The sequence below is a fragment of the Myiozetetes cayanensis genome, unplaced genomic scaffold (assembly GCF_022539395.1).
Source record: "Myiozetetes cayanensis isolate MyiCay16 unplaced genomic scaffold, myiCay2020 scf9, whole genome shotgun sequence".
NCBI lineage: Eukaryota > Metazoa > Chordata > Aves > Passeriformes > Tyrannidae > Myiozetetes > Myiozetetes cayanensis.
Genome location: NW_026088185.1, coordinates 19,852,231 through 19,878,671, shown reverse-complemented (window position 1 = coordinate 19,878,671; position 26,441 = coordinate 19,852,231). Strand labels below are relative to the sequence as shown.

At 35.6% G+C, this 26,441-nt stretch overlaps 1 protein-coding gene across 1 annotated transcript in view; it reads right to left on the bottom strand.

Moving 5' to 3' along the window:
• Nucleotides 1-25,521, bottom strand: part of TTC21B (tetratricopeptide repeat domain 21B) — a 33,726-nt gene extending 8,205 nt beyond the window's left edge. The window contains 23 exon segments of the mRNA XM_050339958.1: nt 214-295; nt 1,471-1,581; nt 4,278-4,457; nt 5,750-5,856; nt 7,788-7,926; nt 8,847-8,957; nt 9,973-10,045; nt 10,352-10,590; nt 11,137-11,361; nt 12,669-12,826; nt 13,270-13,399; nt 14,268-14,468; nt 14,979-15,076; nt 15,989-16,181; nt 16,769-16,867; nt 18,383-18,467; nt 18,864-19,021; nt 20,490-20,612; nt 23,178-23,344; nt 24,005-24,115; nt 25,079-25,208; nt 25,442-25,482; nt 25,485-25,521. Of these exon segments, the coding sequence (XP_050195915.1) occupies nt 214-295; nt 1,471-1,581; nt 4,278-4,457; nt 5,750-5,856; nt 7,788-7,926; nt 8,847-8,957; nt 9,973-10,045; nt 10,352-10,590; nt 11,137-11,361; nt 12,669-12,826; nt 13,270-13,399; nt 14,268-14,468; nt 14,979-15,076; nt 15,989-16,181; nt 16,769-16,867; nt 18,383-18,467; nt 18,864-19,021; nt 20,490-20,612; nt 23,178-23,344; nt 24,005-24,115; nt 25,079-25,208; nt 25,442-25,482; nt 25,485-25,521 (2,998 nt within the window).
• Nucleotides 25,522-26,441: the final 920 nt, after the last annotated feature.

Sequence of the window (26,441 nt, the reverse complement as noted above, 5' to 3'; positions counted from 1 at the left end):
AATTACTGTATCTATAACAAATAATTTTCTCATATTCCCCTACAATATCTTTATAATTAGATATACAGTAATGGTCTTTGGCTCTAGTATTCATTACAGTATAATTAACACCTATCCTTTTAATCAAGTAAAAATTTCTTTAGATATTTATTCCTCTCTCTTGTTAGAACTATATATCAGAAAGAATTAAAAATATCACTGCTAAATATTCACCTGGCTTGCGTTCTAGGAGCTGCTGGAAATGAAAAACTGCTTGTTCATAATCTTGCTTCCTGAACATGAGATCAGCCATCATCTATAACATTGAACAATTTAGAGAAAACAAATCAAGATATTATAAATTGTGAAAATATATATCAAATATAATATTAAATAAAAATTATAAATAATGAAGTCTGGCTATATGAAGTGAGGAGCTAAAACTATAGTTTTAAAGTGCTGCAGGAATTGCACAAGAAGTAAACTGAGTTGGACTTTTCATTACCCTCTGGAAAACAAACACTATATACACACACACAGGGTAATAACAAACAGGTACAGGCTCATATCTCAATTTCTCATGGAAGGTGGAAATTAAAAGATAATTAAGCAATCTGCTCTACCTTTCAAATACATTTGTTTTCCCTTGCATAGTTTCACTCCTAGATTTTATTTAGCATACATGTAGAGTAAGCATATGGAAAGGAAAAGTTTAAAGTTAGGGTTAAAAAAAAGACAGCAGCCCACTACAGCAGTGCAAATAAAGGAAATTATTTTATTTCTGCTTCTCTCCACTGATAGGTATCTAATACAGAGTAGATTTAATAGCATATATTAAGAGTGCTATTATTCCTGTTCATGCACCATACTAGGATAAATTTCAGATGTTAGACTGCTATAAGAAAATGAATTATTTCCATCTTAAAATAATTTTGTTCCTAATCTGTTCAGTCAAAAGTTGCTCAGTCTATTGAGATGTCTTTTAAGCCAGGAAGTATACAAGCCCTGGACAGAAAACCTGCAGCTGTGATTAAAACTTGTTAAGTAGGAATATGATTAACAAGGTTGGATGAGGCTGTAAAACAACCTAAAGAACATAGTTCTTTTCTTCTGTAACTTTTTAAAAATATTTTTCTTAATATTACTGTGCTGGAAAAATAGTTTCTTCCTTGACCATTAGTCAACTGCTAACAAAACATGCATTTAGCCATACTTTAGCCAATCTTATTACTACCACTTTTTCCTCTACTTTTAAAGACACATTTTGTATTGATACACTTTTGTATCAAGATAGAACAAAGACTATGATTGCTAGAAACTTCATACCGAAACATTATCCAGCATAAACAGAAAAACATTTTGTTGTAACAGATTTTTCACATGTGTTTTGAAATAAAAAGCTTTCTTAAAAGTAATAATTTATGAATACAGTATATTACAAGCACGTAAACTTCAAAAAACATGATTCAGGATTGGTATAATAGCACATACCATCGTTGCTGCTTCATTATCTTGGTCATTCTTCAGCAGTAAGGAACATTGATATTGACAGGCATCAAGATCATCTTGTGCAAGATATAAACGTGCAAGTTCCAACATTGCCTGTACATTAAAATATTTAACCATATGTAATTCCAAGATGAAGAAAGTTGGTTCAGTTCTACAAGTATCAACCTGGTATTGTAGAGTTTCAGGGAAAAACTGTATCTCTTCTAAAGAGAGAGCCTTCTCTACTGTTGCCTGTGGGCTTTCAGTCAATTAGTTTAATTCATTTTCTTTCCCTCACCTTTAGAACAGAAAAAACTTTTCTTCTTCCAAGGGATATTCTGAAGGTACGTTGAAAACAGAGCTGCTCAGATAGTATTGTTCTGAAGACTATAGTATTTTGGTATGAATAATGGTCTTGGAAAAAAATGTAAGTGCAAGTAGTTTTAAATTCATTGAAAGAAACAAATACCTCATTAACATTCACCAATTAGTTCTGGAGTAGAAGCAAGAAACAGTTTTCTTATTTGCATTTCCAAACCTACCACATTAAGACTCTGTGTGGATCCATTTCTGAGAAGCAATCACAGAGCAAATATTAACAAACTGAAATGTATGTAAGCATGCATTCTTAAAGCTGAAGTGCCATCACAGACTATTCGGAATAAAATGCCACAGGAAAGTTTATAAACACAAGTTACCACATATTCAATCAAGCTTTCATTGAAGCAAACAGAAGGTAAACTGATCACAAAGTAAAATTAGCAGTAGACAAACAGTAAGCAATGTCACTCCTGCTTAATTTTAAATGTGTTTTGATTTTGTTTCCAAAAAGGAGGCATTTATAATGGTATCATAATTCATTCTCTAGTTAAACTTGTGAAAAGCACTCCTGAATCAGAATAGTGTTTTGAACATCCTGTTCAGGATACACAGGCTACTTGCATAGTTTTTAACAACTGTTTTCTTCTTACTTCCTGTTATTTACATATTCAAACATATACCATGTAATTCTGGAACAGAAAGGCAGGAGGGTAAGCACTGAAATGATACAGAGAACCCACGCATGTAAGAACTTTCATTATGACAGCTTTTTTAACCCACTGTTCTTATGTGCACAATACAATGGAATATCAAAAATCCAGCCTTGTTGTCAAGGAACTCTTCCTGCCTTGAGCAGGTAAGAGAAAAATTTAGCCAGTTAAGCTGAACTTCCATACTACATTCTGCTGATTGGAAGTGGTCTCTAAATTTTCAGCTCCAACACAAACAACGATTCTATGAAATGATGTGCTTGATACAATCTGTGATCCGCTTCAAGTCTGCATCCAGAAACTGCTTTGCCTCTTACCTGGTCAGAGAACCACAGGTAGGGTACTTCCTACCAGATTTAACTATGTAAAACAACAAAACACAAACTCCTTAAGACATAGGCAGCAATCTGTTCACATTCACCTGAATAATTTGTTTAATGCAAAATATTTCAAATCTATTTTGGGTTACTTTGGCTAAAATACAGGATATTTTGTTCTGATGAAACAAGGTACAAATAGCTTTAAAGGAATTTCCATTATTTCCATATATAATTTTAAGGAAAGTAAACTCTGAAGACACCAAGAAACAGGGGAATGTTTAGGAGCTCAAAATCATATTTTGCAACCTAAAAGAATTCAATTCCAATCTTCTACTAGCAACGTTTTTTAAAAATGAAGGGATGCAAATAAGTTCAAATCTACCGAAGCTATAAAAATAAATTGAGATAACTCCTTTATACTAATTGTGGGTAGCAAAGTATTTTGCTTTCAGTACGCTAAGCAGGCAATAAGTAATTAATTATAAATTAAGACTTGTATTTTCTAAGATGTCATTGTATTCTGTCTTGCTAGTGAAGAAGGATTGAATCAAAAATCATCAGTAAGTGCATCTAAGAGATATTCAGTACAAATGCCAGCAGCACAGCACATCTGGTAACAACGTGAATCTCTCAATAGTGTGATTTTATCAAGAATTGAAGGGAAATGCCATGCTGGTAAAAGATTAAGACTTTGATACTGATAACAAAAGCCAAAGCCACACCTGTACTATGACAGGCTTGCTCTTAACGGTAGATAGGGAAGTCACTACTTTAAGGATGTTTTTATTCCCCTTCTAATTTATTTCTCTTCTCCATCATCATTCTTAGAAGATGCCTTGAGGAAAGCCTTTCTCAGATATGCTGAAGTTGTATCTTTATGAAGGGCCTAGATTCTTGAAACCACAACACATGAGTTCAAGTATTACAACTAGGTGATATGCTGATAATTTAGCAGCTGGTGAATGTGACAGCTGTTCAGTAAGAAGCAGTAAAATAAGAAATCTTCACACACGACTAAATATATAACATAATTATGATAGAAATTAATGGAAAATGAACAAAAATTACATTGTCTGAACTGACCAAAATCACTGGGAGTTCATTCCAGAGGACAGGTAACAAGAAAGACTAAAATAATTTCCATTATTACCCTGCCATACCTTACGCACACTAAACTGGTACCTGAAGACAGAGTCACTGTATGACCTAACGGACACCTCAGAGTGCTCACACACCAACACTTAAGTCAGGAGTTGGGATAAGAGGCAGAAATTACCAGTACATACAACTATTTTATCATGATAAGCAATGAAGGGCAGAAAGTTCAAGGCTCTATGTATATCATGAAGCAGAAACAATTGCAAATACACTTCTACTCTGTGGATAATTGGAAAAATGTACTGCGAGATCTAAAAACCGAATGAAAAAACAATGCAAAATAGTCAGAGGGAGAACTGACCTTGTTATTGGTTTCACAGTGAACAAGGGCTTCTTTGTAAAATTTAATTGCTTTTTCATAGTTTCGCTGGGCTGTAGAATGTTTTGCAATCTCAGCACAAATTTCAGCTGCTAACTGTTTCTGTGCAGGAACTGCATCCAGCTGAGCCTGTTTAAGCACTCTGGCTTGTAATTCCCGAGCCTAGTGTGGGGAGAGCAGTGAGCAGTCAAAAATTTTCAAAGGAATTAATTTTATATTATCTACTTGAAAATAATGTACTTAATTTTTTTAAGAGAAGGACGCATTAATACTATTTTGCTTCATACACCCTACCATTTTGCCTAGCAGGGAAGGAGAACAAAAACACAAAGTAGAATCTGGGGAGAACTTCTAAAGCCAAGGGAATAAACCTGTTTAAGAGGCAGTAACATGACTGAGCAGTTAGTTCTCCTAAAATGATCAAAATACAGGTGTGGTTTTGTGTAAATGAACATGGCATCAAAAGGAAAGGGGACAGAAATATTTCAAAGAGAATGGGTAGTAGGAAGGACAGTTTTGAGGGCAGTAACAAAAACAGCAACAACAAAAGGAGAGAGACAGTTTTTTAAAGTGTGATACAGTGAGAAACCTGGAAAAACTAAGAAAGTAAAGAAAAGATAAGAGAATGAGATTGCTCAAGGGGTAATTTTACTAAAGGAGAATTGGGTTTAAAAAAGTCAACCTTGTGAAAGAAAATGGTAGACTATAAGGAAAAAAGATGTAAGAATTTAACATCAGATTTAATACCAGTATCGGTTGGCTTTTAATTCTTACATACAATTACCTTTCTAACCAATCTAAACACCTTAATTTTCTTGCTGGTCAGAAGACACTACCAAGGCTTACCATTTCTGTTACCTTCACTCTCACGGAGTTGAGGTATAATGGAATAGAATCTACTGGCTCAACCTCTTGCTCAATCTTTGTGTTGAGAAAGTATCTTCTTAGGGACTAAATCTCTAGCTTCCAACTTTGTCCCTTCTAGCCTGAGTGATAATATTCAACTCCAGAATGAGAAGATATTATTGCTTTTTAAAATAAACAGCAGTACAACAAAATGACAGGTAGGCATTGAAAGCTGTTGCAGATTGCTCTATGAATGGTGTTCAGTGCCGAGCTAAAGATATGTAACATAGCTGTGTCCACGGCCAATTTTATTGTCACCTGCTCTGCTAAAACGATGCTCCACACACAAATGAAGGCATACTATAACTGCAGGCTTCCAGTAAAAGCTTGCACTCTGATCTAAAATTCAGGTAATACTACTTGTAAAAAGCTTAGACTTTCTAGCCCCTTATGTATTTCAGATTTTGCACAGTCACCAGTGCTTTACCCCTGGCATATACGCATTCCCACATTCGCAGGAGTATTATGGTTAGAATCTGGGATAAAAGTGAAACCAGGGATAAACATGAGGACATTGCAAGCTTTCATAGGTATGTCTTGTCTTTTACCTGTTGTAGTGAAGCAATAGCACTGTCAATCTTCTCCATTTTGCTGTAAATTTTTGCCAGAAGCACCTGGTAACGTACATCTTCCATCAGTGAAGACAATTCATTAACTGTAATAATTACGTTAAAAAAACGTTATTCTTGAAGGACCTGATCCTGGTAAAGTCAAAGAAAGATGAAGCTCTCCATATCCTGCAGGCAAGAGCTTACATGAAAGACTCACAAGCTCCATCTTACCTACTCAGGATTGTGATTTGAGGCAGTGTTTTGATGGTAGGCAGAGTATGTTTGTAGAGAGCAGAGCAAACATTACACACTACAAACAAAGTGAAACTTAAGGCCAAAGATACTGAAAGATGAAAAAGGAATACAAAAAAATTGAGATGCTCTAGTCTATTTGCATTCTCAGAAATAGGAGAGAAAATATTTTGATTTAAATGGACAGGAAATAAAGCCATTCCTGACATTTCTTGTCTAAATCCTCTTCAAAGTCAATGAAAAATGTCCAAATTGATTCAATGTGTTACTGTACATGCAAAAAGCATGACTGATGAAATTTCTAGTCAAACCTCAAGTTACTTTTGCTAGAGTCTGAATCAGGCATGAATACAAAGTTATTTTAACTAAATATTTCAGTATCTACTTACAAAGCAGCAAGCTACTTTTGAATAATAGTTAAAGTGTATACACATAAATTAATATTTTAAGAATACAAGTTCTCCCTGGTTTATATTTATTTTAATCTATTGACAAAATGGTATCTTGAGCACAGTTCCACATTAAAATATAAAAGCCATGGAAATCTATGTTTTGTCTTTATTAAAATATAAAAGTAAGTATGTAGAGCTACACTCTATTAGCAAATTGGTCTTCAAGGTGCTGTAATTGTGACATGCTATTCTAAATCAGAGATTAGACTGTGGAGACAACCATGTAAGATCATTCCCTCTAGTACATTTCCTGTAATTAATTTTTCTTTCACAAACTAAGGGTATTTTTAGCATTTCTAAAAAAAAATAAAATAATTATTAAACTGTTAAATAATTTTCCCAATCAGCTAAGATAAACAATTTTCACATGCAGAATTTGTGTATATCAAAAGACGTACAAAAAGGGTATTGGCTTATGTACTTTTTGCTTCATTTTAAGATGGAAGAGAAGATTTTAAAGTACATGGAGCAAACTGTATTTACTGCTAATTATCTTTCCACTCTAGAAAATCAAGCTTTCTTGAACATGATTATTAAATTAGCCAGATCCTCAAAGGCTTAACTAAGACAGGAATACAGCATTAAATTGGAGAATTTTTTTCAGTATGAAGTAAACAAGACAGAAAACCAACACTCCCTTGCAAAGCACAAAAGAACTCAGAAAATAGTGGTGTAAAAAACCTTACAGAATGAAGTAGTAATAAGACTTGATAATACTGTTTCCATATTCAGATTGCCTCAACGGTTAACTAATGTAATTAAACCACTGACAAAAAGATTTCCTTAATTAAGACTATAGCTCAACTAAACAGCTCAAAACTTCTTAACTGCCTTTTAACAAAAACAAGGGGAAAAAAAGTCCAGAAGTTTAAGTCTTGTAAGTTCATATTCCTAACATGTAACAGGGAGATCCTAAACAACATCTTCGACCAGTTCAATCTCTTCGCTCTACAGGATACTGAGTTGTATTTACCACCTAAATGACCATTCCCTAACAGCCGGATTGACTCATCTATACTTGATCAATTCAGAATCAGAACATTTGTTAGTGCAGAAGAGAAAGAACCTTGCATGTGTGGAGCTCTGCTATTGCATTACTGACTTCATTTAGCACAGATATTCCAAGTTCAAAAGTCCTGGCAAAACACACACACACACACCTAAATGTAAGCAAAGATTAGTTTAGAGTGCTTGACACGTAATAGTTTCCTGTGTTGAAACATTCAAAAAAACAGTTTGCATGGAACTCTTTTACACTTCTTAGAATCATGCAGAAAACACAAATAACAGTAGAAATTGTATGTTTTGCTGTGAATTAATAACAGTCCTACCAGGCTCGTGATCTAAAGCTTGCTGAAGTACTTTTTCTGCCTTTTCATACTGCTTCAGTTTCATTAAAAGCTCAGCCAAATCATAGCCAAGGAAATTCTGTTCACCGCTTCTCAGTGCAGCCTCATAGTAACTGATTGCCTAAAAGGAAGATGCAAAAATCTGCGTATAATTTAAAGACAAACCTTAAAGACAACAACCTTGTTACTTTGGTATTTAATGACATGTTGCTTAAGAATTTCCTTTACTTTCTTTATTTCTCTTGTAGCCAAGTAATTTCTAATAAATATAATATTAAAACAGTGCTATTTAGTTGTAAGTTCAAGTCTTACAAAAATGTAATACCGAATTAAAGACAAATAGAATAACTGGAGCCCACATTTTGATAAGCATGCATTTACATAGCTTAACCATGTTATCACATTCTATCTTAGACAGGATCACTGCCAATTAAGCTACATTTTCATTAGCTGCTGAAGTTGTATAATTCCAGTCAGACTACACTTCATAAAGTTCTGTTTCAGTGTGTACAAAGGACATATATTTTCCCCATACTGACCTAAACAGAAGCTAGTGAAAACAATAACACTGAAAACACAAAGCACACTTTGAACACACTCTCCAGTAGCTTGAGGTTGCCCAAGTAAAATCATTTGCTTATGCAAGTTTTCCCCAAACATTTTTTGTTTGTTTGTTTCTACTACAGTAAGAAGACAAAAATTCTATTACTACCCTCCTACTCAGTGTTAATGTTAGGAGATGTAGCAAAACTGGGTCAATGGAGAAGTAATTAAACATGGTTTTGAGTGCAGGTCCAAACCCACAGAAACTGCAAGTCACCAGAACTACAACAGATTTGAATCCACCAATATGTGGGTCCACCAACTGTGCCTTCAGCAAGGTGATCTGAAGGGGATCTACAAACCAATTTTCAGGATAAAATGCCTGTTTTAGCACTCTGAAGTAAAGTATTTCTTCTACCCAACCTGTCAGGCAAAGCCCACATGTTGACGATAATGTACACAGCACCCAACTAACCTAATACAGTACTTATAGAATACCTTTGAGTATTTATGTGTTTTGATCAGGGCTTTTCCAATTTTACTTGCTAGAGATGGATCTTTTGGATTTTTCTTCAAGGCCTGCTCATACACTTCTATGGCTTCATCAGGCTTCAACAGTAAAATATAAACACACGTAAATCAAGGATTAAGATAAGCAGCATTTGAAGAAAACAAAATCTGGTAAGAACTCCAGGAGTGACTTCCAAATAGTACTGTTTTATAAGGTACAACACTTCTGAGAGAAGAATGGTCACTGGAAAATTGCAGTAAGTATAAAGCCCATGTAAATTAACATTTCCATGCTAAAAAAAAATACTGAGAGAACTTAGCAAACAAATGAGCTTGAATTAACCTAACTCCTTTTCCACTGAAATTTTATTACTACTATTTGTCACTAGTTAACAAAGAGACAAATGTATTACTCTTGGATGATCATCCATTTCTCTCCTCTAACCATGTTATAGCTGATCAAACAAATTCTACCTTGTGTGATAATTCTTCATTAAGGAGAAAATTATAAACAAACACTAATAAATAAACAATCACTAATCACTTATAGATCCCCAAATTAGTAATCTAAATTATCAGTTGCTTGTCCTAACTCAATCTATTCTTTTAACATATGAATTTACACCTGTATCCTTCAAATTGCTGTGTCTACTTGACTACATGGTCTTCTACAAATACCAAGGAACATTTCCAGTTCACCAAGAAAGGAAAGGATGTAAAAAAATGTATAGGAACTATATAATTTCAGACTTTTAAATAAAAACCATCAATGTGAAAACTTTTACCTAGAATTATTCTAAACTTCAGAATACTTCTATTACATCTTCAGCTCCTTTCTGATTTTAATTTAGCTCTCACTCTAGATAATTGTTAAGTCAGTGTTCTTCTGGATAAAATTCCCTCCTTGACTTTCACCTGGTCAGTTTCTAGAAGAAATGTGTTTTTAGTAGTTTTTGTTTGAATTTAAACAGTTACATTGTAGCCAATCATTTGTCTGGTTTACATCCTAAAGCAGTTTGTTTGCCAATTACCAGTCCAGTCAGCACACCACACTGCTTCAATCAGACAAAGTCAAGGAACACTCAAACTTCATTCATCTCTTGCAAGCACTTACCTCTTGAATATTCATGTATGCATCACCAAGAAGAAGAAAAGTATGAGCACTTGGCAGTTTTTCTACTAGATCACTGGAAACAGAAGACAAAACCTTGCTCAATATTTAACATGTCAGTACTCATATCTAAACAACAGAAGGGCATAACAATTTTATCCTCTGTAGATTTTAGTTTTTATTTCCAAAAACAAAGCAAAAAAAATCTGAAACATCTTTTCAAAGAAAGAATTCAATTAACGCTTTTAAATGTTACCAAACTTACTCAAATGAATTCATGTCACTAAATAATTCTGATTTATTGTAGTAGAGAATAAAAATTAGCTCACCATGCTATCATTAAACACCTAGGAAACTATATATGCACACCACAAACTTTTACCTGTAGCAGGCAGCATATAACTTCTTATTTTTCCTGTATTGAAGATAAATATCTGCCATTTTTTCTTTAGCTTGTACAAAGTAAGGCTGTTCAGGTGTAATATTTCGGAGCATAGTCAAGGCATGTTCAACATCTCCTTGAGCAATTGCCAGATCTGCATTTGCAATCACAACTCTTAGCTCCTCAGGAGTTCCAGAAAACTCATTAATGGCGTCTTGGAGTACTATAGCAGCTTCATGCTGCAAACAATAAAAAAAAATAGAATTAATTTATTTCCTGTTATTTATTTCCCATTATTTGGATGACCTCCAAACTACATGGCTGTATGGCTCCTCTTATATTTTTATACTCTTATATTTTTATATCTTATATTTTTATACTCATATTTTTATACTCTTATATGTGTGTCCCACCGTTTATGCAGATATTGCTGGTAGTAAGAACGCTGCGACACGAAGATAAGGATATGATTAAAAAATATTGCCAATAGCATTCTGATCACAAAACAGGAAATCTACAACCCAGCAAATGAACATCAACAGTATAAAATTAAAGGGTTTTTGTAGGCTTAAAATTAAGCACCTGGAAGCAGGTGGGTTTTTTTCCTCTGTACAATTTAAGGTACAAGTTCTTTAGTCAGATATTCATGTGCTAGAAATTTTACTAAGTAAGTCCTCTTGGTGATGGATTTCTAGTCTGAACTAATGAGAACAGACTCTTCTGTCAATGGCAAGAGGAAGCTGCTTTCAGGTGTGTTTTACAACTCAACAAGTTTGCCATCTTACCGGTTCTCCATTCAAACGATGAGCTTCTACCAACTCCAGGAATACAGACACACGATCACTTGCATCAATTTCAATACTTTTTCCTTTTGTTTTCGAGGAAGCAGTAGTTTTTCTCATTCCAGGCAAGTTCTTTGCCATCTGTAAGGTTTTAATAGCTTCTGACAATTCTCCCATCTTCTTCTGCGTTTGGGCCTTAATTAAGTGATAAATGGGATGTTCTCTCACCTACAAAAAATATAAGATAGTTTCCAAATTTTACTTTATGTATAGTATTAAAACCCCTTGCAAGACGTCTTTTTAAAGAATGGCCTTTGTTCCTTTTTTTTCCTCCAAATACATATAATTTCAATAATTTACTTTTGAAAATATAAGAATGTTCAGAGTATGCAAAGTAGCAATTGAGTAAGTCTTTAATTAGAAAAGAAAAACTATTACATGATGAGATGAGACTTCGGGATAGAAAAACATTCATTGCAGCTTTACTTCAAACTAGACTGAATTTTAAGGGATTCCAAGTATCTCCCACATTGCTGTTTATCAGGCTATTAATTAAAAGAATTATACATTCGTTCTTTGGTACAAGTCCTGCCTGCCATTTCTCCACCTTCATAAACCACACTTCACATGAAAAGAAGTGTCTGTAAGGGAAATATAACTGTGTATGAAGGGGCAAGCACCTCAGTGTCTCCCAGTTAGGTGTTAGTCTTCAGCTTTCTTGTATCACTTGGAGGAAGAAACTAAGACAGGAATATACTTGCAAAGAAATGGCAGTTTGTCTCTTTTCAGCTAAGGAGTCTCAAGAAACGTGGCACAACTCTGACCTAATGGGTGGTGTGTACAGTGTTTCTAACTCTGTGTTCTACTGATGTCAACAAATCAAAAATCCCATACTACAACGCATTATAAATAAAATAAAACTGGTGAGGACCGCTGCAAAACAGTGAATGTTTTTTAATAGAGTGCTCAATTTACAATATTTGCTCCTGAAGGGACAGAAAAAATGCACAAAGATGAGACATTAATGGAAGGCAGTACAGCACATGGCTACTTTTAACACTTAGAGGGTTAAGCATCAGGAATTGTCAAGAGGTAACTACAGAGCCCTTCTGATCCCCTCATGTATCTGTGCATATTTTCATTAGCGATTGTACATCTGTGCAAAAAGTCAGGAAACAACACTGGATCGCTCTTCAAGTTCTTCTGTGTTGGCTTCTAAAGACTGTTTCAAGGTTAGTCTGAAATTACAAAATCTGTTGATATGTTTTTAATATTTAAGTAAGGATTTGAGGAAAAGCTGCCATTTCTTTCTTTTGTATTTCAAAGCAATTTCAGCATGTTGTAACATGGTATTAGTTTCGTTCTTATGGTAATTTGTTTGATAAATATTCAGATAACCATGTTCATATAAACATTTAGATACTGAATTTGTAGTGGAAGTCGTAAAAAGTTCAGTTGAAAATTATTAGATCCAAAACCATACAACTTCAGGTGACCGACTGAACAAAATTATTTCATTCTTTTGTTCAACTCACCTCAAAATTGTAGCTTAGACAAAGTTCCAAGGACTGAGAGCATAGTTTAGTATCGTTTTGAGCCAAATACACCTGGGCCATCAGTAAGTGTGCATCTGCATAAGAAGGATTCCTTTCCAGACAGTAACGTAGATTACTAAAGGCTGCTTCAATATCCCCTAGGAAGGTAAAAAAGGAAAAGCAAAAAACAGTTGATATGAAATGCAAAGGTTAAATACAAAACATGTATTATTTACCAATTTTTTTAAATAAATGTCACCACTTAGTGATTAAATTCATATACAAAGTATTATGTGGCTATGACATGAAATCAAAAACAGGTCAAAGGAATGATATTCTCCCATTGTTCCATCTGTAAATCATTCAATAAGTGAACTTTTTTGGAAGAAATAGATAAAAAAATACTATATTTATATGTCTGTACAATTAAGATACCCTCATAAATTACAAAAAAAGGCAAGTGCAAATATTCTCCCCTTAGCTCTAACACAGTGTTCTGAAGTGAAGGAAAAATATTCATTATGATTTAAAAGAGTGAAATTATTTTTTAATCTTTAATAAAATAAAGAGGTGGATAACTAACCATTCATATAACTATTACCTGACAAGTACTTCACTTTTGCAATTAAAAAGACAGCTTGTTGAAGACCAGGCACAGTTTTCACAACAGTTTCAAGAACAGAAGCACAGTGCTTGAGAAGTGGTGAAGGAGACTGCCCAGGACTTGCAGGCTAGGAGTAAAAAAAAACAAATATCATACTGATGTTTTAGACTTTCAAATATCATAATTTTATTACAGATGGTGGGACAGATGATAACAATAGAAAGCTACTTGTTTGCCTGTTAAGATTTTAAAACTCTTATGGAAAGGTTCTATAATTAGGCTAGAAATCCAGTAATGACAGAATGACAAAAGTCAGCTCCCAGTTATTTCAGAAGAATAATACATTTAAGGAAGACACTACTTAAAGAAATTTTAAATTTTAAATTTCTGCTTTAATTTAAAGCAGTGTTTCTGCTTTAAAGATGTCAGGTCCCCATTCAATTTATTAAGTTCTACATGCCTTCGTTGCCAAAACTAGCACACACAAAGTCAGTCACAGAAAATTAACCACCTAAGTAATACATAAAGGCAATATTCCACTGATTTTTACCAACACACAAAATGAAATGAAATGAAGAAAGAACATATGTATACTGAAAAAATATCCTAAGCTGACAAAAATATTTCATGAATAGGGTGGTCAGTGTGAACACCGCAGTTTCACAATGAGATAGCTCTATTCACTGTGTTGTTAGAGTTTCAAAAGAGATACTAAGAAAGCATAACTAGACACACAGAGTGCATTAAATAAATACCCCAAGTTTCCTCAGCTATCATTACTGAAACTTGCTCACATCACAAGAGATGTATTTTTATCATTACTTTGATCTTAAAACAAACTCTTACTTTAAATAAATTTATAATTTAAGAGGGAAAATTTCCTGTATTTTTGCTTCCTGATTAACTGGTCTCAAAATGAAGCAATTCCCATGATTAACTGGTCTCAAAATGAAGCAATTCCCATTTTCAGACAGATGTGATCTACAGCTGCTTACCTGTGCTGGGCAAAAGTTAAGGTATTCTCTCATAATTTCCAGCAAGAAATCAGGGTTTAGTTTTTCAAAATATTCCACACCAAGAGGAAATCCATGCAAAGATGAAAAGTGAGTATCCAGAACATCATTCAATAAGGCAATAACTTCTTCTTGTCTCTTATGTTTTTTCATAGCAAGGACTGCACGCAAGAAAGATAATTCCTACAGAAAAAAAAACAACAGGAAAATCCCCAAACATTCTCCATATTCCAAACGCATTCATCTGTTACTCATAAAATACTAAATAATTATTAATGTTAGCCATTTCTTCTTTAAATTTTGGAATACTGTAAGACATTTAAGTATGTTCACTGTAAAGGGCACTGATGATTATGATATCAATTCATTCCTTTAATTTGTGCAAGAAGCTCTAAATTTGTCTGAGCACGAAATACTGAAAATAATCAATATCTCCACCTCCCTGACATTTCAAACTTATCTTCAGAGGTAAAGCACTGCTGGAAAGCAATGATGGTTTCGCTCTGCAAGCAAACAGACTCGTGTTGCAAAGTTAGGGAACACATTACTTATGGAGAAAAACTGAAACTTAGATTTAATAGTTTAAATTAAAAATGCTCTGCCCGAGTGACTGAAATATAGAACATGTAATAGCTAGTAGACCACAGTTGAGATTGTAATCAAAGTATTTTAATGAAGAAAGATGTCTCCTACCCCAGATTTCCCAATGGACTGTTGAATTTCATTAAGGAACTCCAACTGCTGCTCTGCGTCTTCTAATTGTCCTTGTATTAGCTGACAACGGATAATTCCTGTAACATATTTAAAGACTTTATTGCCAATTCATCTTCCTAGTCAAGCACATGCTTTGTCTGCCAGAATTAACTTTTCCTCTCCTCAACCTCTTCATAAAGTGGTAACATGAGAAGAAAGAATGGATCAAGACTTAAGGTAATGCAAATTTTACATACCTAGAAAAACCTAGGGGAGATGATACATGATTGATACATTAATACAGGAAACACTATAAAGCAGTTTGAAACAGCAGATGTTCAACTGGTCCTAGACTAAGCAGAAGCACCATAAAGTTTAGCTTCTACATTCAGAACAAGTACAAGAAGGAAAACAGACACACCTCCAACCACATACACAAATCACTCCTACCATCTAAATTTTTCATACTGTTTAAGGCAATGGTATAGTCATATAGGGGAAAACCTGCCAAGTAAATATGACATATTTTGCTTTCCATTTTCTTGACAGCAATGGGACTTTTTACAAAGTGGTTTGTTTTTTTTTCATGTAACATGCATCCAAAGTATGATGCTTTGACTATATGTTTTCCAATCTAATTTGGACATCTATGAATGTAGTTATGGACAGCCTGTTCTATCAACTGCCCTTGATTTTTTAATTTTTGTAGTGCCTAAGATTTCTCTAGTTTCTAGGCGCTACAGAAATAAAATAAATAAATAAAATGCAGACACATGTCTGTTCCTAACACTACTTTGAGAGTTCTGTCAGAAAAGCTTCACTTTTCAAAAAGGAAGACCAAAAGACAGATACAGTGAGGAGAAACTGTTTCTACAGGGAAGACAGCACAACATGAATCTGAAAGTACAGCCCAGCGCTCCTGTTCCAATAGTTCTGGATTTTCCTAGCAGCAGCAGTAGGAAAACTTGATCAAAAAAGCATTGTCAGTAAAACAAAGTGTAAGACCTTACCAGTTAGTGCAGAAACACTTGTTTCATCAAGTGTCATAGCGGTCTTGTACCATTTTAAAGCTTCCTTCACTTTCTCTTGTAAAATCATTTGGTAGCCAAGTTCAGTAGCAAATTCTGCATTGTTAGATTCCAAATCAAACGCTCTTTCGACTAAGGTTTTTGTATGTTGAAGGATGAGCTGGTTCCGGCCACACTAATGGTAAAAACAATCTTTAAATCTTAAGCTTTTCTTAGTTTTCAGATTCAATTAGAAAAACACTGAAATACTGTAGCAGTCGAGACAACATCATCTCATACAAAAATAATATAATCTGTAGTAATTCTATGAAAACAGTGACATTAAAGTGGTGGATGGATTCAAACACAAATACACAATGCTATCCAATAAAGAATAGTTGATAGTTGCTTTGAATGCTTCCTTAACAGCATTTCTGATAAACAGAGAGACTAAAGAAACCTTCAATTTCAAGGCTATGTGATTAACATTGTCACTTTCCTACATAAAGAACATCATTGGTAGACATCTGAATATTTTCATTGCAAACCTGTTTCCAATTTAAAAGCAGGCAGTAAAACCATTTTTGGAATGAGATGGCTTCAGTATTGTAATTCATACTGAATGTGGTTACCAAAGGCTACATGAGTTAATCTATTTCATTTGTCTGCAATCTTCTACTTTTTAGTAGACATTTAACATCTGCCTACCAGAAAATAAAACAAAACCCAGGATATATAGATAGTTGCATGCTGCTTAGGGAAAAACAAAACCAGCATACTCACTGTTCTACTGAAAGCTAAAGCCATTTTACAGAAGAGCTGAGAATTATGTGGTTCTAACCTATCCAGTGCTTTAATTAGGTCTCCCAGTCTTGCTGAAGCCTTGGAGAGAAAGGAAATATAAATAAGTAACAGAAAGAATTAACAGATTAGGACAATTGAACAGTTTTCACTAAAAACTAGCCACATTTTTACTAGGGAATAATATATTAAAATTTAAATTCAGAGGTTTTCAGGACTAGGAGTTAAGACTTTAGAATTCCTAAGAAAATACTCTGGAGTAGTAAAGTAACAATAAATCAGATCATGTGTCCTCTAGCCATGCTCTACAAAAAGTGAAAGACTTAAGTCTGATACAAAACAAGTCCCATAAAGGAAGACAGTCTGAGAAATCTGACCAGGCAATCCCGTCTGGGCTTTGCTGTGATATGGACACACATGCTCAAAAACAAAGCAATTCCAGGTGCTCAGACTTTTAGCATCGGTTTCTCAAAACACCTAAGGTGATTTTCTGGGCTTACAATAATAAGGTACACAGAATTTTTTAATATGATTTTAGATGCAGGCACCTGAAACATATTTAAATCTAATCAGGCCTTCAAATTTTTTCCCTAGATGTGGCTCTTGGTCACATGTGACATTTTACCCCAGAATCTTTAGCTTACACTCTACTATGTCCAGCAAGTTTCTTTCTTGGACAGATTCACTGGAGTTGGCAATTCTTACTGTTTCTCCACATTTCCCATAACTGCATAAGTAAAATTTGATTATAAATAGACAAATGACAGGGTTCTTTAAATAACTGAAAATGTGTTAAATAACCTAAAATACTATTTCTTCTAGAACTTGAAAACTCCTACAACACACTGAAAACACATTTTTTGCTAAATCTCCATGTAAATTATACCAGTATCTTTTGCATAACAAGAAAACATATTGAATGTATTTTTAGCGACAATTTAGATCAAGTATTTTAAAATTTACAGAAAAATGGCACAAGCACCATATGTACAAAATACATGCCTATGGCCCTGTGCAAAAAAACAAAAGGATCTTGTGAGTAGAAGGAAGTTCTGTAGAATTCTTAGAGCTGAAAAAAACAAACAGTAATTGTCAAAAAATGGTGAACAAAACACAGGGCACACAGTCTAACATCACAGACTGTTGATAACTAACCATGACCTGCTTACAAAATTCTATCACTAGAAGATCTCATTATTTCCCTTATTTCAATTAATAAAATACATAAAAATAATGGAAGACTTACAATAACTTATGAACTTATCAAAAGAGTATTTAAACAAAAAAAAGCTTGCTTTGATTCAAAACAACATGAATCAATTAACTGTCTAGTGGAGACTTCTGTTTGGCTTGATACCCATTTTCTGGAAAGATGAGGTTAAAAATTTTCTTTTCCTTGGCATCCAGAAAACACCCCAAGGATAAGCTAGAGCAGCCATTCAAGTCAGAATAGGTGAATATACTCCTTCTGCAGATAAGAAGCACAGGACCAGACAAAAGTATATGAGGAGAAGACCTAAAGAAGACAGTGCATGTCGCATCTAGTCCCTACAAAAGCTGTGTTGTGCTCAACATTCTGCTAATAAGAAGACTCACCTCAGTTATATTTCCTTCCCTGCACAGATAATGCAGGGCCTCCATTCTTATGGCTTCTAAATTGAGGGCATCTTTCTGTAGTAGTCTAAAGCCAAATAAAAAGTGAATGTGAAGAAACCAAAATAAAAACCTTTTACTCAATCATCTATTTTATCCTAAAATAAGAATAGATAACTTGTAATGCGCAGTCATTTTACATCACGGCTCTCAACTGAAAGGACAGTTCTTACTTCATGCCCATCTCAAGAAAGGTCCTTTTCCATCCCAAATTGATTCATGTATTGATGTAGTATCCTCACAGAATTGCAAGGCTGGGTTCAAATAAAACTTAATTTACTTAAAATTTATTTTTAAAATACTGATTTAACTAATTCATATTCATTAAAAATGAATGAAAACCTATCTACTTTTGTTTCTAAGGATCTGTATAGTGTGAACACGATAAGAAAACAATTTAGTGGTGTGCTACTTCATACTCAACCTGTGTGCTGTTTCAACTGTCTGCTCCCAGTCCTGCAAGGCTAGTTGTAGCTTCATTTTCTTTATGAAAGCGGGAATGAAGTTCGGGAAGTTTGCAATTATCTGGTTCACAATTTCCAGAGCTCCTGAATAATTCTGTCGGACCTCAAAATACTGTGCCTAATGGAAGGAAGGGAAGCCGTATCAACAACCTATACACTCAACAACAGCTGAGAAGATTCTTTCATACAGAAATCAGGATAAAGAGCTAGTGAGAGAGAAATCTTCCCTTAAGTAATAGCTTTACCTCAGTATCCACCCCAGCTAGACATACTGCACGAATCCAATAGCAAAAGCTGATGTGTAAAGCCTGGGGGGTGTGTGTGTGGTAAGCACTCTCTAACAGGTAACTGCAGCATTCACAACATACCAGTCAGTTGCAAGCAAGAAAAAGACACATGTAGCTGAAGCCTAAAATTGTTTTAGTAGTTTTCAAACAACTTTGTATTAAATGTCTCACAATTTTAGGATATTTAACACAACCCACTAATGAAACATTTTTTCAAGCCCTGAGGTATGTACCCTGTAAAAACCCACACTCAGAAGGGAACTGTTGTTGTTACCAGAATTAACAATTTTTAAACTGTAAAGCGATTTACAGGGTGCTCTAAATACAAAACTATTTCGAGTCAAGCATAACAGTTTTAAATTAATTCAAGCAGAAATCAGGACTTCAACCCTGTTTTGTTTTGATGCTTTAAATTTACTTACCATGTTTCATATGTGCCATTTTATTTCATCTTTTTAAGACAGAAACGGTGCAAACACAGTAGTTCTAAGAGTTAATTTCTTAAGCCCTAGAAAGATAGCTGTCTGCCTAAATTTCCTGGCCCTGCATTATCTGTGCAGGGAAGGAAAAATAGTAACTAAATTTCACATATACTGTTAATGTAATTCAATGGTCCACATGCAGCCAAACACACACACCTGACTAGATAGCATTGTGCATACTCTCTTGAACTTTATCCTTTTAATATTCATTGAACAAGTTTTTCTGCATTTAGCTTTAGAATACAAAACAAACATTATGACAGTGAATAACAATGTCTGATGATATAAAGAAACTAATATGCTCTGAAACAGAAAAATGTGTGAAGAAGACAATTCATACCACTCCTTGAAGACAATATAATCAAAATAAACACTTGAAACAGACTCATGACAACTAAAAAAAGAGTGGTGACAATGTTCACAAAAGATCACACTACAGTGTTTAATTACTACTTTTTTGCCATGGCTCACGGCAATTCTGTAATGTGCATAGGTGTCCCACGCAAAAAGGAAGAAATCACACATATTTTTACATTTTCAGGTGATTTGAAACCTCATTTTGTACATACAAATGCAAGAATAAAAAGGTTTTCTTGTGTACATAGTAAAGTCATAACTTCAATAGACATTTAGACTGACTGTATTTAATCTATACCTCTCTTTTTTACACTGGTGTCTAATGTGTCTATTATGATCTAAGCTGTATTTCTATACCTTAGACAAGCTCACTATAGGCAACTCTTCTCAGCATCTTTCTAATCACTCTACAAGACTAATATGACATTTAGGAAGAGTCAAAATCATGAAGTACACTTACTTTACCAAGCAGTGCAAAAACATCATTGCCCTCCTGCAGTGCTTCATCAAAGTATTTCACAGCTTTTTTAATATGAGTTTCCTTCCCAGAGGTGAGATCAAGCCATGCTTTCAAAATTAACCCCTGTAAACAAAATATAAATTGGAATTCTTCACTAAATAGGCAGTAAAAAAGTTATAGTAGATACAATAAGCAGAAGTAACCTAAATATAAAACAGGATTTAAGAGTATCTATGTACATTATTTAGAATATATATAATTATAATCAGTCTACAGCATAACCTAAAATGTTAGTAATTCATACCAGTGTTAAATTAAACATATAATGTATTTGGGAGCCCCTGGTGGTCCAGTGGTTAAGGGCACGGCGCTGTCACCGCGGAGGCCCGGGTTCGATTCCCGGTCAGGGCCACTCCCGGGCAGGTGGGGCTCGTTAGCCCTTAAAGGCAACCCACCTACGTCCTGAGGACCTCGCTGCCACCGTCCAAGCTCGCTTGGCCCCGGCAGATGAACCTTAGGATTAAAGGGTGGGCTCAGTTCCGCGCACACTGTGTCTCACCTAAAAAAATCCAATGCGCAGGCTGGAAGGTGTAAAGACCTTCCCTGGATCTTCGCTCGCGAAGACTGGCCATTATTATTATTTCATAATGTATTTACTTAAAGGATTAAAAAAACCACCGATGGTACTGAACTAGTCTAACATGCTCAGCAGACAGAACAAAACCTTATAGAAGTGATCACATTAAACAGAATATCTTCTGCAAACCTTTCTGTGCAATGTTTTCTTAAGATTGTGCTTATATGAGACACAGAGAAACATATGGGTGCTGAAGAAAAGTAAGAAACTTGGGGTTTTTCTTCTACTTTTTGATAAAAAAAACCCAACTTGTGTATGAAGGTCAAAAATCTGACATTTCCAAAATCTTCACCAGTATTATTAAAAAAAATTAGGACTTTTAAAGGTGAAATTTGTCTTTTCATTGAAGAAATTTTACTTGTAATTATGAATTTTATTTCTCTTATGTGTTCCAGACACTAAATGTAGCTTAAGTAAATCAAATCTATTTTGAATTGCTGAATTATTTAACCAAATTATAACTGGCATCAAAACAAAAATTTAAAATATAAAATATCACTAGCTCTTTTGTAACTTAAAGAAGTGAGTCTTGTATTTGAAACTCAAAGGTTAGTGAAAGAGCCATATTTTGTAACTGCTAACAATCAGAGTCATGATTTTGTTATGCAACAGAAACTGTCTGAACTTCATATAATTGAGCATTTTTTTAAAGAAAGGCAGTTATTGTACTTCTATACAAGGAGTACACAGAGTATCTTATCAAAACAAACTGTATATACTAAGTAAATCACATTTCACCAAGTTTAAGCACCCTGAACAACCTCTAAAAAAATCTGAAGTACATATAACTGTATTGTCAAACTAGAAAAAGAGATAAGCATAAATGAAAGTAAAAAAAAGGAAAACTATTTTTTTATATATTTAAATATTAATGTACTTTTTCATCTATAAAAAAATAAATTACCAAATTCAAATATTATTAAATACTTCAGTTGGAAATATTTACTGCTAAGCAACATTGCCAAATTCTTAAGAACAAAACCCAACTACTATGAGTTCAATAAGCAAAGTCATAAATACTGCTATTTCACCAAAATGACCTAGCCTTGGTCTTTTTAGAAATTAACATATTAATGCTTTGTGGTGTCCTTAATTACTTGTTCATTATTAATTAATTATTTCTTAATTAGTATAAATTAGTCAGTAATTTAAAATAACTTCCAACTGTAATTAATAATCAGTGTTAGTTGAAAAGCTAAGCCATCACTTAATTCATAATGTCACAAATGAATGTTTAGAATAGTTGCACATTTCTAACCCATGTAATACTGTATCAACCATAAAACTGTAAATTACAAATTGAGCAACGTAATGAACCACACACTGGGACAACTCACAAGCAACATTTGTGTTTAATACTAGTGTCCTAAGAGAACAATTATGCACTCAGTTCTGACAGCTCTGCCTCAAAGAAGTTGGACTACGAAAACTCCCCAATTTTTTGTTTCTCTGCTTGAGCTAAAGCTGATACCTCCTTAAAAAAAATAACACTGTAAGTTTTCATAAACCACTTTAGATATTAAAGATTCTAGTGAATTTTGATGTCTGTATATAAATGCAGAAGACATTGCTACATACAACAGTTAAACAGATTTCTTAAAAAAAAAAATCAGTAGAACCCTAGGCAAAGTCAGCCTTTAACAACTGCTGAAAATTTAAATCCCCAATCCTCTGGGTATTTTTGAGTCTTCAGATTCAAAACAGATTGTCTCTCTCTAGTGAGACTATCATGCTTATTTTTTTGCTAGGAATTATGATACTCAGTATCAAGTAACAATACTGGCTTTAGTAGGTATTATTTCCATTTATTAAATGATTTTTTTTCCATTTATTAAGCCATTATTTATTATTTACTAAGTAAAAACAAATACTTGGCGGACAAGCAAATTATTATGGGAATTTACTCAGCTGTGTTAAATGAATTTATGACATTAATTAAGAAAGTACTAGAACAGAAAATAGTTAACCTTCAAATAGCATTAACGCATTAAAGTCAAGCTTCACAGTATACATGGCCCTATCAATATTTTACATAGGAAAGAAACAGTTACCTCTTTACCACCACCAGAAATTTTGATCATTCTATCAACATATTCCCGGGCTTTGTCTTCACGACCAAGATGCCACAAAAACAAGCCACCATAGTAGAGAGCCTTCTGTCCTGCTGTTTTACGCTGCTCCTTCAATTTTGCATCCAACTCTAGAATAGCATCTCGATCTGAAAGGGTTTTATTCAGAGCTCTTATTGATAGCCCCTCAAAACATCACAAAAGAGCAGCACATAAGCCAAGGTCTTCCTAAGCAAACACTGTTTTCTGTATTGTAGATCGATAAACACACTGGCAATACCTCCCAATTAAAAATATTTATCAGTTACAGACAGAAAAGGTAGAAGAGGGTTCCCATCAACACAGCTGATGGGAAGTCCCAGTTTTTAGATTGGAGAAAGGAATACCAATGTTCACAAAGTTCTTTTTCTCCATTTGTATGGTCAGGGAAACTTGAAAGATAGAAATGGCATGGCTTTAAAGACTTCTTAAACTGCAGTTTTGCTCAAAAGTATCAATATCAGACATGAGTGAACAAGAATCACAAGAACCTTGATTCAATTTTTTTTCCTTCAAAGACTTTTTCATCATGGTAGATAAATCAGACTTGTGTGTGTGTGTTTTATTTTAACGTTCACTCTTACTCTTCAGAGTTTTGTAGTTTGTTTTTTGTTTACCATCTTGTAAGTGTCCCTCAATTCAGTAGCAAATCCTATGTCAAATGCAAAGCTGAAGTATACCTTTTTAAACTAGGCAGAATTAGCCAACAACTCTCAGGCCTTGACACAGAGCTGTTTAAAACATGAAGCAGCATGTTTTAGTGAGCATACCTGGATTAGGGCTCTTTTTATGAGCATAAATCAGAGCCATCACTGTACAAAGTGACACGTCTGGTTTGTTTTTAAGGGATTCCAACTGTCGAATACCCTCTTGGACATCACCTAGGGAAAACAATTGCAGAATAAGCTATAACATTTTTCAAGACAAAGAATATCAACGTCAAACATCAATCTGACTTAAATTTTCCTCTCCATTATTAATTCCATGCTTTTGTTCATTATTCACACATCCACTTTCACTCCTTTGTACAAGTCTTTCAAACAGACACAAGAAAGAAAATAGCATCTCAATGCAGAGAACTTGAAAGGAGTTATGTGCTAGTTCTGCCAACCGCCATAAAGATGAAAATCGTACTTATTATTTGCTTCATACAGGGCATTGAGCAGCTCTTTTTGGTCCTGTTTCTTTATATAGCCAGGATTTTTGTTCTGCTTGTGTGAATATTTTGAACATCAATAGGATAGACAATATCTTCAAAAATTATATGATTGTAACACAAATAAAAAACACTACCTCAAAATCAGCACACCTTCCTAGACCCTGCCACAGCCCTCTGCCACTTTGGGTTATTTGTTAATATTCTGTGACATCCTTGAAATACAAATATTGCTAAATAAACATCTCAGAAGAGTTTAATGTACACAAAGATTTCGCCAATAGGCATTAGCTGTCAGCTCCCCGGAGGCAGACAATACAAGAGAATGAGATACAGCTGCTTTGAAGGAAGAGCTATTGGCTGGGACACGGGAATGACTTTGTGATCGAATGCTGTATGCGTTTGGGCAGGGCTTAAATTCCCTTCAGGGAACCCATTTACCTGATCCATGTTCACGTAGCTATTAAAAAGAAAAATACTCCGTATATTTCCCTTTAGTACTACGTGATCAATTTCATTCTAACTGGGGAGGAGTGGTGATAGATCACGACACACCGGTGATTTCCTCTACACGGAAAACACTCAGGCTCCGCAATGTTGCTTTTCCCTGTGCAGCTGACTAAAGACTGAGTTTTGTGAGGCGAGGACGACCAGCGTTTCGGGCGGCGGCGGCCGCATCCCGCATTACCTGCCCTCAGCGCGCCGTAGGCCCGGTAGAAGAGCAGCACGGGGTCGCTGCCCAGCCGCCCGAGAGCCTCGTCCGCCGCGGCCCGGACGTGCTGGAATCGCCCCTCCTGGCAGTAGTAATTGAGCAGCGCCTGCGGGGGGAGCGGCCGCGGGTCACTCGTGCGATCGCTTCACCCGGGACGGCCCCGGGGACGCCGCGCCGACCGCCCGGTCCCGGTCCCGGTCCCGCCCCAGCCCCAGCCCCAGTCCCAGCCCCAGCCCCAGCCCGGCCGCTCGCCCTCCTGCCCCGGCTCCCCCGGCCGCCCCCGCTCCGTCCCTCATTCCCAGCCGCTCCTTCCCCCGGGCGGGGCGGGGCGGCACCCACCTGCTGCACCTCGGCGTCCATGGTTGCTACCCAGCGGCAGCGGGGGCGGCTCCGGAAGGGCGAGGGCAGCGCACTGCCATTGGCCTGGACGGGAAGGAGGCGGGAGAGGCACGGGAAGAAAAACATGTGGATGCCGGCGGAATGTGTCCATTGCGCCCCTTGTCGGCGGGTGGGCCGTGCCGCCGGTTGTCCCTCGGGAGTGGTCGCAGCCGGAATGCCGGATGGGAGCTTCGGGAATTTGATTGTTTTATTGCTTTTCTGGGCTGAACATACGACTAAGGGGCCCACCCTCCATAGGTGTCATAATGTGACTCAACCCTGAGCACTCCGAGTTACGTGACACTTCTCTTAGAAATAAAATAGCAATAGGATAAAATCCGATACAGAAAGGTCGCTTTCCCCTCCTCCCCCATTCGTTCCTCCTTGAGAATTACAGAGGTGCAAAGACCAGTAAAATTCAGATTTTACTCTGGAGGTGAAAGCATCCTCAGCCATAATTTCTAGACACCAGGACCAAAAGTTGCTAAACAGCGTTCCTTTGGAACGGGTGCGCTTTCCGTCCAACAGGAAAGCCGCCAGGAACGCCACCCAGTACAAGGGCAGAACCCACCCTGCGCTCAGGCTGTAGGAGAAGCTGATCGACTCTTCCAGCAGAGAGCGCGCAGAGTGAGCTTTCCTAGCAAGTCCACCCCGCCTGTCACTCCTCCATCACACCCTTATCCCCTCATCAGGAAGGAGACAAAGAAGCACCATGTAAGCACATTTGGTTTTCTTGTTGGTCCAGACAATCCTGTGAATTTTCTGTTTAAGTTATGCTTGACTTGTTCTGAAGCAACATTTTGGCTTCGGTAACATTTAAAACCTAAAAGTGGCATGAGAAACAACAGGGTTTTTTACGTAGTTTTAAAGGTAAACTTTTAAGACATATTTTGTCTACATATGAATCTGAAAATACTTACCTTTTAATTTTGATACTTAGGCTTTTCTATCAAAGTCTTAG